The 20,627-nt window shown below is 36.0% G+C and overlaps 1 protein-coding gene across 1 annotated transcript in view; it reads left to right on the top strand.

Moving 5' to 3' along the window:
- UHRF2 (ubiquitin like with PHD and ring finger domains 2) overlaps positions 1–20,627 on the top strand; it is a 74,501-nt gene that overhangs the window by 31,929 nt on the left and 21,945 nt on the right. The window contains exons 4-6 of the mRNA XM_082625886.1: positions 1,359–1,577; positions 18,174–18,283; positions 20,571–20,624. Coding sequence (XP_082482012.1) covers positions 1,359–1,577; positions 18,174–18,283; positions 20,571–20,624 — 383 coding nt within the window. The remainder of the gene's footprint in view (positions 1–1,358; positions 1,578–18,173; positions 18,284–20,570; positions 20,625–20,627) is intronic.

Genomic DNA, 20,627 nt, shown 5'->3' with positions numbered 1-20,627 from the left:
GGAGGCTTGTGGTAAAGGGGAATTATAGTACTGAGAGGGTAAATGGACCAGATAGTTTCTGAGGCCCCTTGCTAATCTGAGATTTTTCTTTCCCCAATTAACTAAAATTTGAAGAAACTTGATTAAAATTCTACCCAGGGTTAATATCCATTTATTATAAATGAGTTAGATACACTGTGAGGGTCCTAGGCCTGCATATTACTTGTTTGATTTGGAAGAGCTAAGGCTAGCTGCTAGAGCTGCTTCCAACTTCAGGCCCACTTAAATTTTGAGTAGGCCACTCAGTTGGTTACGGGTTAATGGTCTCTTCCCTTAGTTTTCTACATTGTTAATGCTGTCACAGAACCATATGATATTTAACTATTCTTGTGTTTCTGCAGCACAGTAGCTTATCAAACTTGAGTATGCTTGAGAATTTCTGAGGAGATTTGTGAAAATAGATCACTGGGCCTCACTCCCGGCGTTTCTGAGTCAGATCAGAAGTGGAGCCTAAGAGTCTGCATTTATAGCATGTTCACAGATGGAACCACCTGTTTGAGAGCCACTGCTATAGTAGTTTGGCCTTTCCCAGTAGATTGAGTTTTCCAAGAGCAGGAACCAGATATTACTCATTTCTTTTAGCAAGCAATACATAAAGGCAACAGATCTTAATTTTATAGAAACCATTGTGGACCGTTACATTGCTGTTTTTGGCCTAACCAGATGTTAGGCCAAAAAGTGAGGAACCTTGTAAGGCTTTAAGTTTGGGTCACGTTTAGGTTTGTTAAGTTTACATTTAGAAATTCAAGTGAGATCAAGATTCTGCTAGATTTCTTTCACATGGTTCTACTTTCTGATACATACAAAATTCCAAGATTTTTTGCTCTTGTTTTTTTGTCTTTTCATTTTGCCATTACTAGGCAGCTAGCTACATGTAAGAACTGAAATCTTATCTTTCTCTTTCTGGAAAAATGGAGGCCATTGAAAGTGTACTAGGTTTATGTTCTTATTATGCGTAAAGCAAATGGCAGAACTTGATGAACTGGTTCCAAGTTCAGGAGGAGGTCAGCATCTAGTCTTATTAAAGTAATTTTTAAACATGGGTTAAGAAAATGTGGAAAAGAAGAACTTGGGTTTTTTACTTACCCTACTCTTTATTCCCTATCACCACCACCATCCCCAAGCTAGCAAAGAATGACTTACTAAGATTTTAGCAAGACTTGTTTATTCTGGCAGTTAAAATCAGGAATAAATATCATTTACTTTAAGTGCCATTAAGAATAATATGATTAGGTTTTTATACATGTTGCATATAATTTTAGTCTTCCTTGTTGATAATCATAAGCAGTGTTCTGTGATTCTTTTTTCTCTCTTCTCAGATATCCGGAAAGTGGTACTGTAGAAATAAATGTCAAGGATCTTCGACCACGAGCTAGAACCACTTTGAAATGGAACGAACTAAATGTCGGTGATGTGGTAATGGTTAATTACAATGTAGAAAGTCCTAGTAATAGAGGATTTTGGTTTGATGCAGAAATTACCACACTGAAGACGATCTCAAGGACCAAAAAAGAACTTCGTGTGACTGTTTTCTTGGGGTAAGATTCTCTTCCTGATGCCATTTAATTACTGAATTAAGGAGTGTAATTTTTAGGTATTAAGCACACGTTCTTTAGTTTAAAAAAGATGGAATCTATGAAAGATGGAAATTTCCATACTAGAGGAAAATTTTTTAATAAATTCTTGAGAATTTTTTATTAAGAATGGCCCTTAAATCTCCATTGCTACTTTAAGGCTGGAGGTATTATTTGAAAGCACCTTGGAAATAATTGAATATCTTATTAGAGAAATTCTTGCCTACCACAGAGGATTCTCCTAGGTTAAACCAATAATATACAAAAGCATTTCAATAGCTATGGTTGCTATGAGGATCTATGTTGATATAACACCAGTGAATGTCTACCTAGGCAGCTGTCTGCTAGACTTGCAAGGCTAGCAAAAATTTTCTTTTATAGTAATTTAATTTAAGAACTTAAAACAAGCTTAATGAAGAGAATTCAAAATGTAAAATGTCACCCAAGATTTCATATTACTCAGATATTTCCATTGTTAATTCTTTAAGGAATACTTTTAGATGTTTCCTTCAAGGGATAAAGTACTATGCATTGTTCCAAAGCTACCTTTTTACACTTGGGGAAATAGTATCAACATCGTTTTGTGTTCAGTTCTTCTGAATAAAGTGTATTGGATAAATAGTCACTAATTTACTTTTTTAAAAAGCCTGTTAAAAGTATTTCCAGTTCTTTATTACGATGTTTAAGTAAACAACTTTGTGTATATGTTTTTGTGCATTTCTTTTCTTTAGAATGAATTATTAGAAGTACATTTGTTGTGTTGAGCATTGGGGATACTAGAAAGATCCTGACAGTTTTCTTTGACTTAAGGGAAGCAGCCAAACTAACATTCTTGTCAAGTTCTGGTTAACTGATTAAATATATTATGTATTATATATATAATGGACATATATTATCATGTCTGTTATAACATGGAGGTGACAAATCTAAGATCAAGCATCTGCTTATGATTAATAATATAAAGCAGGGGTTGGTAAACTATGGCCCACTGGCTACCTGTTTTATGAAAATAAAGTTTTATTGGAACACAGTGATCCCCATTTATGTATTGGCCATGGCTGGTTTTTTGTGTGTGTGCTCAACAGCATTGTTGAGTGGTTGCACATGAAGCTTACAGAATCTTGAACTACTTACCCTCTGACCCTTCATGGAAAAAGTTTGCTGACTCCTAAGATAAAGAAAAAGAATGTTGTGAGCTTATCTTTTAGAAAACAGTTTCAGAAATTTGTACAAACACAAGTGTGATTCTATTGCCAGGCTAAGGACATAACAATTAACAGAGTTCTAAGCAACTTGAAATTCTGATATGGATACATATCATGAAGGAAAGGAGAAAGCATCTACATAAATTAGTTATCTAGGGATTCTTATAATGTTCTTGAGTGTAGGAAGTGGAAAGAAGCATGTTTACACAATGGGAAGAGATAACAGTACTCATAACATTGAGCTAAAAAAGCTTGCTATTTAGAACATGTTTTCCTGAGTAATTCTGAGGTACAGTTAGAGTGGAGCATGCTGGCTTTAGGGACTAGAACTAAGATTGAGTGGAAATTATAGATAGGCAAATATTGGCTCATGAGAAAATGATTATATGATGGCTATCCCAAAGTAAAACACACTGTCCTATAAAGGATTATGTTTGCTGTCATTTAGGTTTTTACTAGACATGTTAGGGATACAAGAGTCAAAAAGGAGTCACTGTGGCTTGTGGATGGGAATTTTTTTTCATTGTTAGAAATCTTTTCCCTTCACTGGAAAGAGTGGATAAATAACCAGAGGGAAAGTATAAATATATTCTGCTGTTGATAGTTTGGGGCTGTTAAAGCAGTGCTGCCATGACATTATACCTCTGTCCTGGTGCTTATGTGCATTAGTTTCTGTAGGATGTGTCTTGTCTAGAAGTAGAATTGCTGCGTTGTAGAAGTTGTGCATCTTTAACTTTAAGAGATAGGGCCAAATATTTAAGTGGTTGTACCAGATTGCACTTCCACAGTAGTATGAGAGTTCCCATTGCTCTGCATTCTTAACCACACTTACTTCTGTCAGGCTTGAGTTTTTGCTTGTCAGGTGGGTATATAATAGTATTCCATTGTGGCTTTGATTTACATTTCCCTGACTATTAATGAGATTGAGAACCGTTATGTTTATTGGCAATTTGGATATCTCTTGTAAGGATCCTGTTTCAAATATTGGTGTGTGTTGTTGTAGCTAATTAGGTAGTCTGTCTCATTGATTTTTAGGAGTTCTAGAGAACTCCTAAAGTAGAGTAGAGACTTGACCATTTCAGTTATATGTAGAGAAAATGTCTACTCCAATTCTGTGGCTTATCTTTTTTCCCTATGTTTGAGTAGTAGTCTTAATTTTAAGGGGTTGAATTTATCAAAAATTTCCCCTGGGCTTCCCTGGTGGAGCGGTGGTTGAGAGTCCGCCTGCCGATGCAGGGGACATGGGTTCGTGCCCCGGTCCGGGAGGATCCCACGTGCCCCGGAGCGGCTGGGCCCGTGAGCCGTGGCCGCTGGGCCTGCGCGTCCAGATCCTGTGCTCCGCAATGGGAGAGGCCGCGGCAGTGAGAGGCCCGCGTACCGCAAAAAACCAAAAAAACCAACAACAACAACAACAAAAATTTCCCCTAATGCTTATACTTTCTGTGTCTTGCTTTAAGAAACCTACTGGGGCTTGGTCAGGGTTGGGGATAGGTGAGGGTGGTCAAAAGGTACAAACTTCCAGTTATATGATACATAAGTTCTAGGGATGTAATGTACAGCATGGCAACTATAGTTAACAATACTGTACTGTATATTTGAAAGCTGCTTAGAGAGTAGATCTTTAAAGTTTTCATCACAAGGGAAAAAAATATTGTAACTGTGAGGTGATGGATGTTAACTAAACTTTTTTTGGTAATCATTGTCAATATATACATATATCAAATCATTATGTTCTATACCTTGAACTTATACAATGGTATGTCAGTTATATCTCAATAAAACATAGAGTGGGGAGAAACTTTTCCCTACTCAGAAAACATAAAGATATTCTCCATTATTACCTTATAAAAGCTTAATATTTACCTTTCTTTAGATCTTTAATCCACTTGAAGTAGGTCTTTTTGTACAGTGTGAGGTAAGGGTTAGACTTAATACATATGAATAATCATTTTTCCTGGCATCATTTATTGAAAAGCCCATTTTCCCCTCATTGATCTTCAGTATCACCTCATCACATATCTTTATATTCGATGCATCCATCTGGTCTCTATTCTGTATCATTGGTCTGTTTTGAGTGTCCTTATATAAGTTCCATGCTTTCATAATATGACAGAGCAGGTCTTCTACCTTGTGCTTCAATAGTTCTTCTCTGTTCTTAGCTCTGTGTACTTTCATTCGAGTTTTCCAGTCATTTTGGTAATTTCTACATAAAAACCATTGGGAATTTGATAGATACTACATTAAATCTAATCCATGGGTGTGATTTCTGTCCATTTACTTATGTCTTTATTATGATTTTGTCATGTATTTATTAGGTGGAACCATATGAAATGTTTTTATGGATTCAAAATATTTGAATGTTGACCATTATATGGTTCAGCCTGATATAATTCTCTCCAGAGGTCTGATCTTATGTGTCTGTTATCCTTATTTAACCTCAGATACCACTTGTTATTATAAACCCTTTTTAAATTTTATTTTTCTTTTTGTTACTGGTATATAAGTAACCTTTGATTTTGGGTCCATTAGCCTTACTAGAGTTAATAATTTTAAGTTAATAATTTTAATTCACATGTAGATTGTTTCAGGATTTTTATCATTGTAATCTGTGAATTATGACATTTTTGTGTTGTATTTTTCCTTTGATTGCTAACTTTTGTCTTCATTCACCAGTTGCCTGTTAGTACATTGCTGAAAGGAGGTGGTGAGAGCAGGCATCTTTTTTTTCTCCTGATATCTCTTTGAAAGTTTTACCAATAGTTATAATGTTTGATGGGTATTTTGTAGGTATGCTTTCCTGGATTCGGTTTGACAATATTTTGTATAGGATTTTTGCATTTAGGTTAATGAGTGAAATTTGTATATTAACTTTCCTATCTTAGCTATCCTTTCCAAATTACGTTGGTTTTATAAAATTATCGTGTGCTATAATATTTTTCTATTTTATGGTAGAGTTTTGTGTCCTTTTCTTGAATGTTAAAACTTCTCAGTAAAGTCCTTTGGGGCTGAGTTTTCTTTGTGGGAAGGTTTTTTGATTTCTGTAATGATTATAGAACTATTCAGATTTTCTATTCTTGAAATAGGATTTAATTTTCTAGGAACCTGTTTTAATTTTAGTTTATTGTCATAAGTTTGGATAGCCTCATCTTTTAACGTGTATAGTCTATCAGTTTTATTATACATTTACAAAGAACTAACCTTCATCTTTGATACTCTATTGTATTGAAAGTGCAAAGGAAGAAGCAAATAGAGGACATGATTTTTAATCTGCCTCGGAGATTTGATAAGGGAACTGGGAGTTAAAATTCATGCTTGTTCCTAATTTTTAGTTTGTGAGTAGCAAAAAGTGAATATACTTGAACTGTCTAATTCTAGTTAACAAATTCTATTTGATTAACAACGTTGTGTTAGTTTCAGGTGTACAGCAAAGTGATTCAGTTATATATATACAAGTATCTATTCTCTTTCAAATTCTTTTCCCATTTAGGTTATTGCAGATTATTGAGCAGAGTGCCCTGTGCTATACAGTAGGTCCTTGCTGGTTATCTATTTTAAATATAGCAGCGTGTACATGTCAATCCCAAACTCCCAATCTATCCCTCCCTCCACCCTTCCCCCCGGGAAGTTCATTCTCTAAGTCTGTGAGTCTATTTCTGTTTTGTAAATAAGTTCATTTGTATCATTTTTTTTAGATTCCACATATAAGTGATATCATTTGATATTTGTCTTATTTCACTTAGTATGATAATCTCCAGGTCCATCCATGTTACTGCAAACAGCATTATTTCATTCTTTTTAATGGCTGAGTAATATTCCATTGTATATATGTACCACATCTTCTTTATCCACTCCTGTCAATGGACATTTAGGTTGCTTCCATGTTTTGGCTATTGTAAACAGCACTGTAATGAACATTGGGGTGCATGTATCCTTTTGGACCATGGTTTTCTCCAGATATATGTCAAGGAGTGGGATTGCTGGATCATATGGTAGCTCTATTTTCAGTTTTTTAGGGAACCTCCATACTGTTCTCCATAGTGGCTGTACCAGTTTACATTCCCACCAACAGTGCAAGAGGGTTCCCTTTTCTCCACACCCTCTCCAGCATTTATTGTTTGTAAAGTTTTTGATGTTGGCCATTCTGACTGGTATGAGGTGATACCTCATTGTAGTTTTGATTTGCATTTCTCTAATAATTAACAATATTGAGCATCTTTTCATGTGCCTCTTGGCCATCTCTATGTCTTTGGAGAAATGTCTGTAGATCTTCTGCCCATTTTTTGATTGGGTTGTTTGTTTTTTGATATTGAGCTGCATGAGCTGTTCGTAAATTTTGTAGAGTAATCCCTTGGCCGTCACATTGTTTGCAAATATTTTCTTCCATTCTGGGAGTTGTCTTTTCATTTTGTTTATGGTTTCTTGGCTGTGCAAAAGCTTTTGAGTTTAGTTAGGTCCCATTTGTTTATTTTTGCTTTTATTTCCATTACTCTAGGAGACGGATTGAAAAAGATCTTGCTGCAATTTATGACAAAGAGTGTTTTGCCAATGTTTTCCTCGAGTTTTATAGTATCTGGTCTTACACTTAGGTCTTTAATCCATTTTGCGTTTATTTTTGTGTATGGTGTTAAAGAATGTTCTAATTTCATGTTTTTACATGTAGCTGACCAGTTTTCCCAGAACCATTTACTGAAGAGACTGTCTTTTCTCCATTGTATGTTCTTTCCCTCTTTGTCATAGATTAATTGACCGTAGGTGCATGGGTTTGTTTTTGGGCTTTCTATCCTGTTCCATTGATCTATATTTCTGTTTTTGTGCCAATACCATTACTGTTTTGATGACTATAGCTTTGCAATATAGTCTGAAGTCAGGGAGCCTGATTCCTCCAGCTCCATTTTTCGTTCTCAAGATTGCTTTGGCTATTCGGGGTCTTTTGTATTTCCATACAAATTTTAAGATTTTTTTGTTCTAGTTCTGTGGAAATGCCATTGGTAATTTGATAGAGATTGCATTGAATCTGTAGATTGCCTTGGGTAGTATAGTCATTTTTGACAATATTGATTCTTCCAATCCAAGAACATGGTACATCTCTCCATCTGTTTGTCATCTTCTATTTCTTTCATCAGCATCTTACAGTTTTCAGAGTACAGGTCTTTTGCCTTCTTAGGTAGGTTTATTCCTAGGTATTTTATTCTTTTTGATGCGATGGTAAATGGGATTGTTTCTTGAATTTCTCTTTCTGATCTTTTGTTGTTAGTGTATAGAAATGCAACAGATGTCTGTATATTAATTTTGTAACCTGCAGCTTTACCAAATTCATTGATGAGCTCTGGTCATTTTCTGGTAGCACCTTTAGGATTTTCTATGTATAGTATCATGTCGTCTGCAGACAGTGACAGTTTTACTTCTTTTCCAATTTGGATTCCTTTTATTTCCTTTTCTTTTCTGATTGTCGTGACTAGGACTTCCAAAACTATGTTGAATAAAAGTGGTGAAAGTGGGCATCCTTGTCTTGTTCCTGATCTTGGAGGAAATGCTTTCAGCTTTTCACTGCGTACTATGTTAGCTGTAGGTTTGTCATAAATGGGCTTTATTATGTTGAGGTATGTTTCCTCTATGCCCACTTTCTGGAGAGTTTTTATCATAAATGTGTGTTGGATTTTGTTAAAAGCTTTTTCTGCTTCTACTGAGATGATCATATGGTTTTTATTCAATTTTGTTGATGTGGTGTATCACATTGATTGATTTGCAGATACTGAAAAATCCTTGCATCCTTGGGATAAATCCCACTTGATCATGGCATATACTAGACATTTACAAAAAAACTAATGTTCAGCTTTGATCCTCTCTATTGTATTGAAGGTGCAAAGGAAGAAACAGAGGACATGATTTGTAATCTGCCTTGGAGATTTGATAAGGGAACTTGGAGTTAAAGTTCATGCTTGTATCTAATTTTTAATTTGTGAGTACCAAAAAGTGAATATGCTTAAACTATCTAATTCTAGTTAACAAAATTCTATTTTTAACTTGCCGTTTTCTGTTTCTATTTTAGCTTTGAAGAAAATTCAAAACAGAAGTCTAGGGTTTAAATCAGTTTTTCAAAACTTTGGTCACTTACTCTTGTATATTTAATACTATATGAACTTATACTAGATTAGATATTCCTAAGTAGAATTTGAATCCTATAGCAAAAAAAAAAAAATTTAACCTTACTAAAACTATGGATGTACTTACTGTATTTTGTGTCATTTTTTAGGGTTTTATTTACTAAATTTCATCCATACTTGTTTATCATGACATCTCTAGTGATCTTATTATTGAATGTACCATTCTTACAGACTATGAACTTGATGTCCATATCAAGTTATAAATCAAAGCTCACTTTATTCCAACCATATTGGCCTCCTTGTGTTGCTTGATCATATAAACACACTCCTGTTTCAGAGCTTTTGCACATGCTATTTCCTTTGACTGGTCTGCTCCACACAGATACTCATTTGGCTTACTTTGTCTTTTGTTTTATTTCTTTATTCAAATATCACTTTGAAAGACAACTTTCTTTCTTTTTTTTTTTTTTTTTTTTGCGGTACGCAGGCCTCTCACTGTTGTGGCCTCTACCGTTGCAGAGCACAGGCTTCGGACGTGCAAACTCAGCGGCCATGGCTCACGGGCCCAGCCGCTCCGTGACATGTGAGATCTTCCTGGACCGGGGCACGAACCCGTGTCCCCTGCATCAGCAGGCAGACTCTAAACCACTGCGCCACCAGGGAAGCCCCGAAAGACAACTTTCTTGATCACGCTATGTAAAACCATACAGATAGACAGATACCAGGCATAGGTGTGTGTATATATGATTGAATTATCCCTTAGTCTAACTTATTTTTCTTTATGATACTGATTATCACCTGACATTATTTTCTCTTGCCCTACTTGTATTAGTTTCCTGTTATTGCTATAACAAATTACCACAGGCTTAGTGGCTTAAATAATAGAACTTACTATTTTACAGTTCTGTAGGTCAGAAGTCTTATGAGTTTCACTGGGCTAAAAGCAGTGTCGTCAGGGATGTGTTCCTTTTTGGAGACTGAAGGAAAATTGACTTCCTTGCCTTTTTCAGATTTTAGGGGCCTCCCAATTCCTTGGCCTGTGGGCTGCTTCTCCATGTTTAAAGCCAACAAAATTGAATCTTTGACTGTTCATTTGTAGTCACATCTTCATCAGGCTCTTTCTTCTTCCCTTTTCTACTTTTCAAGGCCCCCTGTGATTACATTGGGCCTATCTAGATAATCCTATTTAAAGGTCATTAACAAAGTCCCTTTTGCCATATAAGGTAACATATTCACAGGTTCCTGGGCTTAGGACATAGATGTCTTTGGGGCCTAATATTCTGCCAAGCATACCACTGGAATGTTAATGCTTTGATTTTTTTGTTGTTGTTGTTTGCTCCTGTGTGTCAGGCCCTGTTCTAAGCCCTAGTTAAAATAAATGTTCAGTAAATACAATATTTCATAGAATCTGAAATTAACGGTTTTCCATATTTTAACATCTGAAATTATGATGATCTTAAAATTGCTATTGGCCTGACTAAAGTTGGGTTCTTTCAGATATTTGAGTTTACTTCTGCTAGTCACCTTGGAGTGCCATCTAACTTGAAGTTAAATTTTCTGCTTGAGCTTTTTTAAACCACACAGGTAGTATGAATTCATATCTGCAAACCACAAGGTATGCCTGTGGTTCAACTCTCAGGGGATACTTTTTCTCCTTATACCCAGGGGTAATATTGAAACACAGGCATCTTTATTTTCTGTATCTGCAAGGTGGTTTATTTGCCACTTTTCTTTAACATGAGAGAAGCCATTTGTTGTCCTAGCTTTGAGGGTCCTTCTAGACAGCTCATCTCAGGCTTTTTTCTTGCTTGAGGTTTCATAAAATAATATGTCTTATAGTTGTTAGCTTTCATTTGGTGTCCCATCTTTATTTGAGGGTTCTTCTTGTACTGACCCATTGCAGGCCGGTTTCTTTTTTGGTAGTATATAAAATAGTGCATTTTTACAATTGTTCGTTTATTAGATTTCAGTGAAATAGGGTGTTTCCTGAAGGAATGAATTGACTACCTGTTTTGGTTGTGATCTATGCCTTCATTAGTTTAGTCAAGAGGAAATGGATGTAGTAAGCCTTCAACTTAAAATGATAAATGACTGGAAAACTGATTTTAGTTTTAAGCTGTCTGATTTTGTGACTTTATTGAAGCACATAGAAGGTTTCTCTTTCCAGTTAGGGTGGAATAGCTGGCAGCAGATCAGCATTCTTACCTAGAACAACTAGAATAGCCAGATCAAGTACAGTTGTCCTCTGAAAGGCAGCAGAGAGGTAAGGAGAACGACCAGGGATATGACTCTGGAAAGGGAAGAACCTTAGAAAGCAATTAGCTTTTTAAAAAAAATTTGTTTGTTTACTTATTTATTTATATTTATTTATTGTTTGTTTGTTTGTTTATGGCTGCATTGGGTCTTCGTTGCTGCGTGCGGGCCTTCTCTAGCTGCAGCGAGCAGGGACCACTCTTCGTTGCAGTGCGCAGGCTTCTCATTGTGGTAGCCTCTCTCGTTGCGGAGCCACAGGCTCTAGGTGCTCGGGCTGCAGTAGTTGTGGCGTGTGGGCTTCAGTAGTTGTGGTGTGCGGGCTCTAGAGCACAGGCTCAGTAGTTGTGGTGCACGGACTTAGTTGCTCCACAGCATGTGGGATCTTCCCGGACCAGGGCTCAAACCCCTGTCTCCTGCATTGGCAGGCGGATTCTTAACCACTGCACCACCAGGGAAGCCTGACAGTTAGCTTTTGTAGTTGCTTTTTGGCCTGGGGACTATGCTAATTATGGATACAGGGCAAACCTCACTGAACAACTGGTGGCAGTGTGGGGACAAGAAATCAGAGCTGTTGGCAGATATGTGGGATGCCTCAAGCATATGACCTGTGTTCTCTTAGGACTTTTGCCAGATACTGGCTTTTCCTAGGCAGGAGGCTAAAAACATAAGTAGAAAACAAAGTGGAGTTTTTCGCAGTCTTAGAAGGCAAACATGAATTTGGGGATCCCTGGTGGAGTGGTCCCACAGAATAATACAACAGGCTCTTAGTTGAAAACTGTAGATGGTTAAGGCAGACAGGTAGACTAAATCTTACCAAAGCTGAAAAACCAGCCTTGCCTCAGCAGAGTTGCTAATTAAAATGTTAAACCACTGTAGTATCTCTCTAGCAGAAGGAAGATTGGACCTTCTTAATGGTAAGATAATGTCTGAAGCCTCTAATGTGTTTTCTTTTTTTTTAATGCTTTTCTTTCTTTTTTAAAATTTATTTATTTTATTCTTTTATTTTTGGCTGCATTGGGTCGTCGTTGCTGTGCCCGGGCTTTCTCTAGTTGCGGAGAGCGGGGGCTACTCTTCGTTGTGGTGCGCGGGCTTCTCATTATGGTGGCTTCTCTTGTTGTGGAGCATGGGCTCTAGAGCGCAGCCTCAGTAATTGTGGCACACGGGCTCAGTAGTTGTGGCTCACGGGCTTAGTTGCTCCATGGCATGTGGGATCTTCCCAGACCGGGGCTTGAACCCATGTTCCCTGCATTGAGAGGTGGATTCTTAACCAGTGTGCCATCAAGGAAGCCCACCTTTAATGTTTTATATATACTGTCTACCATGGAATCAAAAATACTGTGCTACCAAAAGACAGGGCCACATAATCAAAAACCATAAGAAGATAAACCAAAAACAGAAATGGAGTCATGAGTGATCTTAATCTTGATCAAGTTACCAGGCAGGAACTTTAAAGTAATTATAATTAATATGCTTAAGAAAATAGTTGAAAAGATAGAGAATTTCAACTGAGAATTAGAATCTATGAAATAATCATATGGAGAACAAGAAGTGAAAAATACAGTTTCCACAACTAAGACTTTCTTAGGTTGGTTTATCAGCAGATAAGACACAGCAGAAGATAGGATAAACTCAAAGACAAGTCAGTGAAAAATATCCAACTAAAACATTGAAAATATAATGGAAAATAATACAGAAAAGACTTATATATGTGGGACTTTGTGAAGAGGTGTGTTTACATCTATTTGTAGTTCCCCAAAAGAGAGTAGAGTGAAAACTATTTGAAAATATAATAGCTAGAATTTTCCAAAACTGATAAAAGACGTCAGTCAAAGATTGAAGTTTTGTAGTTCCTAAGCAGGATAAATAAAAAGAAAACAGTGGCATATTGCAATAAGGCTGCTGAAAACTAAAGGTAGAATCAAAGGGAAGACGGCTGAGTTTTAACCAGGAGTAGTGTAAGCTAGAAGACAGTGGAATGGCGTCTGAAAACACTGACTTTAAAAGTTCTCAACTTAGAAATACATTTTTAATGAAAATATACTACAAAAATGAAACCAAAATAAAGACGTCAGACCACACCTGAGAGAATTCAGTACCAACAGACTTGCACTAAAAGAAATACTGAAGGGAGTTCTTTAAGCAGAAGGAAGATGATCTCAGATAGAAATAAGGAAATATAGGAAATAATTATGAACAGAGGAAGGGTAACTATGTGAGTACAAATAGACTATTGAAAAAATAAGTTTAAAATATGTGTAGAATAAAATCATGATAACCATGTGAAAGATGGGATTAGTAAATGAAGCTGAGATTCTGACGTGATCAGGAAAGTACTGAAAGTAAAACGTAAAGCAGATTGATTTTTCAGGTTTGGATGGTGCATTCTCTAAGAACCACTAAAAACTAATAAAATATTAGCAAATTAAGAGTGGAAATAGAATAATACAAAAGAAGGCAATCAAGAAGAGTAAGACAAAAAGGGAGATAAAATAGAAGACATGGTAAAATGGTAGCAACAAATATATCATCAATTATATTAACTATATATGAACTAAATATTATAAAGACAAAGATCAACAGACTAGATTAAAATAAAAACAAAACTCTTAGGCTGCTTATAAGAAAATCTTCTTAAATATGAAATCGCAGAAGTTGAAAATATAAGGATGGATGGGATTCTAGGAAGATGGCAACAGCATAGATTTTAATCTTCCTAGATATCCTTATAAAAACAAATAGAACGAAAAGATCTAATCCAAAAATTAAGGGCAGTATCTACAAACATTTAGGGTGATGTGGTATCTCCCACAAACACCAAGATAGCTGCTGAGATAAACAACTGAAAGCTACAAGACCTGTGCCGTATCGGTAACTATACAAGAGGAAGAAGAGGGTAACAGAATATATGATTGACCCAAGAACTCCAAAATAATAAGTTACCTCAGCAAGCTATCTCACCTGAGAGTAGCAGCTATGGTGGCCATCTTTTAAGATGACCCCCAATAATTCCTGCTTCCTGGTACTCAACACCTTGCATAGTTCCCTCCCACATTTTATTAGGGTTGCTCTTTGTGACCAGTAGAATATGGCAGAAGTGATGGTATACCACTTCTGAGATTGGGTTATGAAAACATGGAAGCTTCCATTTTGGGCTCTCTCAGATCACTTCCTCTGGTGGAAGCCAGCTGTTATGCTGTGAGAATTCAGACAGCCCGTTGGTCTTCCCCCAGTTGAGCCTTTAGATGAGACTGTAGGTCTGGTCAACAGCTTGACTGAAAGCTCAAGAAAGATCATGAACCAGAACTACTCAGCTAAGCTGCTTCCAAATTGCTGGTCCACAGAAACTGAGGTAATTTTTGTTTTAAACTGCTAGTTTTGTGGTGACTTGTTATGTAATAATAGTTAACTAATACAGCAGCTGAAGCCAGAAATGGGTATGCACCCCAGTTTGGATGAGTATATGCAGTTTGCAGTAAGGTCTGAAGAGATTACAGCCCTATGAACTCTCAAAATTAGTCAGCTAAAGTTCTATTCCAGGACAAAGTCCCATATTGAGAATAAACTGCTAGGAATGCAGTCCAAATTGAGTAGGACAGGAACAGTAAAGACAAAGGAAAAAGGGTCCAGTTAAAAATAGGGGAGGGGAATAGAGCCAGGAGATACCAAAAGGAAGTTTCTATAGTGTTATTTTTTTTAATTAATTTTTGAGGCAAAATTTACGTAAAGCAGTATGTACCATATTGCAATATGTACCATATAAAGCCACCACTGTAATCAAGATATAGAACCTTTTCATTACCCCCCCCCAAAAGTCCCTGTGGGCTCCATCAGAGTCACAATTACTACCACAACCCTCAACCTTGGCCTCAAACTACTGATCTGCTTTCTATCAGATTAGATTTTAGCTGCCGTAGTTTTGAATGCTTCTCCAAAAAGCAGCAACAACAAAACTGAGTTATGTGGAGCTCCGTGGCTGTGATCTAGCAAACCTAGTTGAAGTTATACCCTCTAAAGGGTCAAGAAAATTTTATAAAAACAAGCAAAAGAAAAACATTGATGTCAAATCCTTACAAAATTAGAAGAAAAAGAAAAAAGGAACTAGGATAACACCCTTACAAGGAAAACATCCCAGAAAGACATCCATGAGTCAAGAAAAGGTAAGCCAAGAATTTTAAGTCTAGCCAAACTGGCCTTCAGTATAAAGGCTGGAGACAAACTATCATTAACTTGTAAGAACTAGGGGAGGAATTGTTCTCATGAACCCTTCCTGGGAAATCTTGTAGAGAACTAGTTTCAGACCATCAAGATGACTGTAGGCAATTTGACATAGAGTAGTGATAAATATTAAAAATATTTCTGCATCTAGAACTGGGACTAGAGGAAGGTGCATAAAGGAGAAAGTGTAGTATGTAATGGTTTTATGATCTGACACTGTAGATAAAACTGAAAGACATGGCAGAAATATACAAAGAAATTTTAAAGTATTTTCTGTAATCATAATGACAACTGGTGAAAATGTCATATGTAATGTGGGGTAAAGCAAAGAAGTACTTGTAGCATTCTAATTTAGGCATCTAATTTAGGCATCTTAGAGAACTAGAATTTTCTGATTGTGGGGGAAAGGAGAAAGAGAAATAACTGCTTTGTCAAAAGCAGACTTATCCTTTAGTCCTGAATTTGAACAGAAAGTGTTTGCATGAACTCATGAGGTATCTTGTACATGTATTAATGTGTATGTCTAAATTTTGTAGCTTGGTCTAGAAATAGTGATCAATCCAGTTTTAGAAAGCTTTTCTAGTGCCTAAATTGTGGTCTTGAAATAACCATTTCCACCTAAAAGAAACTAGGCTTCCTTGGAGATAAGACTACAGGCTGCAGGGGGGTGCGGGGGGGCGGAAGCTGGGGCGAATTGAGAGTAGCATCTGCATATATACTCTACCGACTGTAAAATAGATAGCTAGTGGGAAGCAGCAGCATAGCACAGGGAGATCAGCTCGGTGCTTTGTGACCACCTAGAGGGGTGGGATAGGGAGGGTGGGAGGGAGGGGATATGGGGATATATGTATGCATATGGCTGATTCACTTTGTTGTACAACAGAAACTAACACAGTATTGTAAAGCAATTACACTCCAATAAAGATCTCTTAGAAATAGAAAAAAGACTACAGGGTGGGGGCAGAAAATGTATAAGATGAACTGAGAACAAAAATCTTGTCTTGTACATAACAAGGAAGCCCACAAAGACTGCTAAATTCTTGTCAGAAAGATTTGAGAATCAACTGGAAGATCCCGTTGGCCAAAGATGAGACGATTTGAACATCAGTAAGGAAAATAACTAGCGTGGATTGAAACACCTCAAATACATGAACTCCTAGTTACATAGAAACTCATTGGTCACCTACATAGAATGTTTGAGAACTATGTTTTTTAAACTGCTAAAGAAAGCATTTCATCTGTATTTGTTATATGAGCTATACCAGAGTCACCAAGTAATTGATGAGCTCAGGTTTCTCTTTATGGAATTATTCCAGCAAATAAGTAAAAAAGGAATGAAAGAACTAGAATATCAACAGTTTCCAATCCCCAGTGAATTAATCTAGGCATTGAGCATCTATGGCTGCTGTAGGAAAAGACAACTAAATAATTAGGTGCTTACTGATGAAAATAGACCTATAGACAGTTTTACCCAAAAAATGAACCTGGATTTGAGTAAACATTTAGAGCAAGGGTCAGCAGTTTTGTTCTATAAAGGGACAGATAGTAAATAGTTTAACCTTTGGCCGCCAGATGGTCTCTGTCACAATTCAACTCTGCTGTTGTAGCGTGAGACCAGCCACGGAGAATACACAAACAAATAGGCATAGTTGTGTTCCAGTAAAACTTTATTTTTAAAAACAGGCATCACACCAAGGGTTTTCAACCTTTACTCCAGATCCAACTACTGATTTACTGGAAATATAAATGACAGAAAAAACTAGAGTACACTTTGGGAATGCAGGTATCAAAATCGAGACCATGGGAAACTCTATAGGACAAATTGTGGGGCTTCTTCAACAAATTATAAGGAAAAATATTGGGAATTTAGTTTTTGAAACACAAAACTATATCATATACTTAGGGAGGCAGACAAGTGAGAAGATTGAAGAAAATTAAGGTAAATCTAACTCGTGGGAGGGAGTGAAGAGGTTGTGACTGGGAGGGACGACATGAAGTGCTGAGTTAGTTGACAGTCCTATCTCTTGTCATGGTTGATTACAAAGATGTGTACCTTATAATTGGCTAAACCATACATTTATCTATAAATTTTCTGCATTTGACATTAAAAGTTTTAAAAGGTGAAATGATTGAAAAAGTCACCAAGCAAATGGTAACCAAAAAAACAAAAGGTATACTTTTGATACAAAATGCATTACTAGAGATACAAAGACATTTCATAAGATTTAAGGATCCTTAATCTGTATGTACCCAATAATATATCTTCAGAAATACAAAGCAAAAGTTGATAGATTAAAAGGAGAATTATACAAATCCACAGTCACAGCAAGAAACTTTGAAGAAGTATATGCAAACAGCTATAAATGTGGCTATGAAAAATATGGCTTAGTATTTGAAAGACTTTTCTTTGTAATAAGAGGTCATCTATTTACCCAGAAGATTGCCATATTTATTGGAAATATGTTTAAATCTTTCATTTTAATTGGGAGTATCATTTTACCTAGTCTTTAAGTTAAATTAAATTTACAAGATAGCTATCTTCTCACCAGATGATCTGAGTCTTAAATTTTTTTTCCTAATATTAAAAGTGACACTTAACTTCAAATATTAATTAATCACTGGACTTTTCCTACTGCTGGAAACAACTCAGTGATTAGAATAGCTATAATCCCCATTTGTAAATAGGTAGTGTTCAGCGAGTTTCCAAACTGACTTTTAATTACTATTTGTGTATGATTTAGATTTTGCTGGCAGAGGTTAACCTTTCTTCCTTTTTTAAACAGGGGTTCTGAAGGAAAATTAAATGACTGTCAGATAAGATTCATAAATGAAATCTTCAAGATCGAGAAACCTGGAGCCCATCCTCTTTCATTGGCAGATGGAAAGTTTTTAAGTATGGATTTTTCTTATGGGCTGAGACTGCATATATTGTTCATGATTGCCTTTTTAACTGGCCAGAGAATAACTTTTGAGAAAGTATAAAATTGTAGACCATACAAATTTATTTTCAAGACAACCATTTTGATATAAGATCTATTTTGGTTTAATGGATTTTTCTCAAATGATATAATTTGTCTTCAAAAAATATTTTCTCATCTTGGCATTTTATTGCCATTTTCTTGCTGTTTCCTTTATTATAGAGTCTGTCCAGATTAAAAACCCACTTTGGTAATGTTGTGGCCATTTACGATTAATTTTGAATAGTGAGACTTATTTTTATACTAGTAGAGCCTGAGAAGAATAATGCTGGTTGAGCCCTGAATTTCTGGGAGGTAGTGAATGAGGTTTATGTCATCATTAGGATGTTAGAATGTAGCCTTATCTCTTTCTTGCATATATTTTACTTAATATCATATAGCTAGTTGGTAACAGAGGTAGACTAGATTCTGAGTCTTTTCCTTCATGGTTCAATCACTATCTTTCCAAATAGGTTACAGTGTCTCATACTCTGTCAATTCTGATTATTTTTCTGGAGAACAATTCATTGACTTTATGCTGTGTGTCAATGTCTAGTATATTCTGGGAAAAGAAATATTCAAGATTAAATAGTTCTGCCTAACCTCTTCTTACCACAGTTGTGCAAGATTAGAACAAGACAAGACCTTTAACAGATCAATAAATAGATTTCCACGTTACTGGTCTAAGCCATACTCATTTTTTGAGGCTGCGATGCTAATACATCTACGTGAATTAAGAACCTTAAGGCATACTGTGTATGACTGTTTCTATGGTTTATGACTGTTTCTATGGTTTATGACTGTACGGTTATATTCTAGGAATAAAGGTAAACTTGATGAGTAAACTTATTTAATGTGACTTACTTGCTTTCAGTAAAACACAATAGAAAAACAAGATTGACTAGGTTTTTCTTGTGTTTTCTCAGTATATCTGCATATATATGTTGTTCTCTTCTCTGTCTAATGCTAATCATGTTATAGCTACAGCTTTGAACTTCTGTGTAAAGAAACCATTTCAGAGCCACAGCCAGATTGCCATTGACCAGATCACTCTCCAAACCAAAAATCTAAACATACCTTTGGCATTTTAGGTCTGTGAAATTTCCATTACTTATATGTTGTCACAGCTACCTTAGTGGAAGTGAAACAAAATTGTAACCTTCCATTCATTAGCAAGAATAGGCAGTGTGATCAGTCAGAAAGTTAGTACTGAAATCAGTGGCAATTTTCTTTCCCGCTCTCTTATTTGTCAGGTACTTGTTCCCTGTTTCTCTCATTGAACAATCAGCTCTGATACGGTAAATTCCTCGCGAATTTATTGTGTGCATTTGTAAGAAATTCAGAGTATAGAACTATATAAATTATAGAACTCCCAAGAGGTAATCACTCTAACAATATATGTCATTCTAGACATCTTTCTGTATCTATATAATTCATCTTTGTGTATCTATACAGTTAATTTTGTGTAAAAAATTTATTCTGCAATTTCCTTTTGAATTTAACATATTCGGCTACCTCTGTATTATAGTTCTTACAGACTTACCTCATTTTACACAAAATCTGTCCAACTGTTACTCTTTTGACATTTAAATTTAACTTTTGGTATTAGTGAGCATTACTATAAGATTTCTGTGTATATATGTATATTTTATAATTTCAAGTGAATATTTTGGCAGAAGGTGTTTGGGTTTAGATGGGGGAGGCTGGTGGGATGGGGGAGGTGGGGGGCAATAAGTGGAACCTGTTAGTTGCCAGAGTTCTGAACCAGTTGACAAGTAAGATAAAAAAATAAATAAACTGTTAGATACTGTTACTAATAAAGAGTATGTTGGGGGCATAGCAAAACCAAAATGGGTTTGCTAACTTCTAACAGCCATACCCCTCCTAGTTCAGTCCACCCAAGGAAAGTTTTGGGTCTGCAGAACAGGCGTTACCTAATAGTTTCGTTTATTACATAGTTAGATCCAAACAACTTTGTTCAAGTATTGTATTTTGCTTGAAATTTTAATATATCTTACGGTGCCCCGTGAGTTCACTGCATTGCCCCTAGGCATCTCGATGCACATTTGGGGAACTTTAAAGTACTACACTGGATTATTCCTTATGGTTCTTTTCTCTTTGTTAAAAAAAGCTGCATGTTATTCTCATGAGTTTTTCTTTATAAGATTCATAGAGATAAAAATGATTTTAAGACTAGGCTTGCTATAATTTTGTTCTTAATAGGGAAAAATGACCCTGAATGTGACTTTTGTGGTGGAGACCCAAATAAGAAATGCCGTT

This window comes from Mesoplodon mirus (assembly GCF_964341445.2).
Source record: "Mesoplodon mirus genome assembly, chromosome: 1".
In the NCBI taxonomy this organism is placed as follows: Eukaryota; Metazoa; Chordata; class Mammalia; order Artiodactyla; family Ziphiidae; genus Mesoplodon; species Mesoplodon mirus.
Note: the sequence above shows the minus strand (reverse complement) of the source record. Positions and strands in the feature narration are given on the sequence as shown.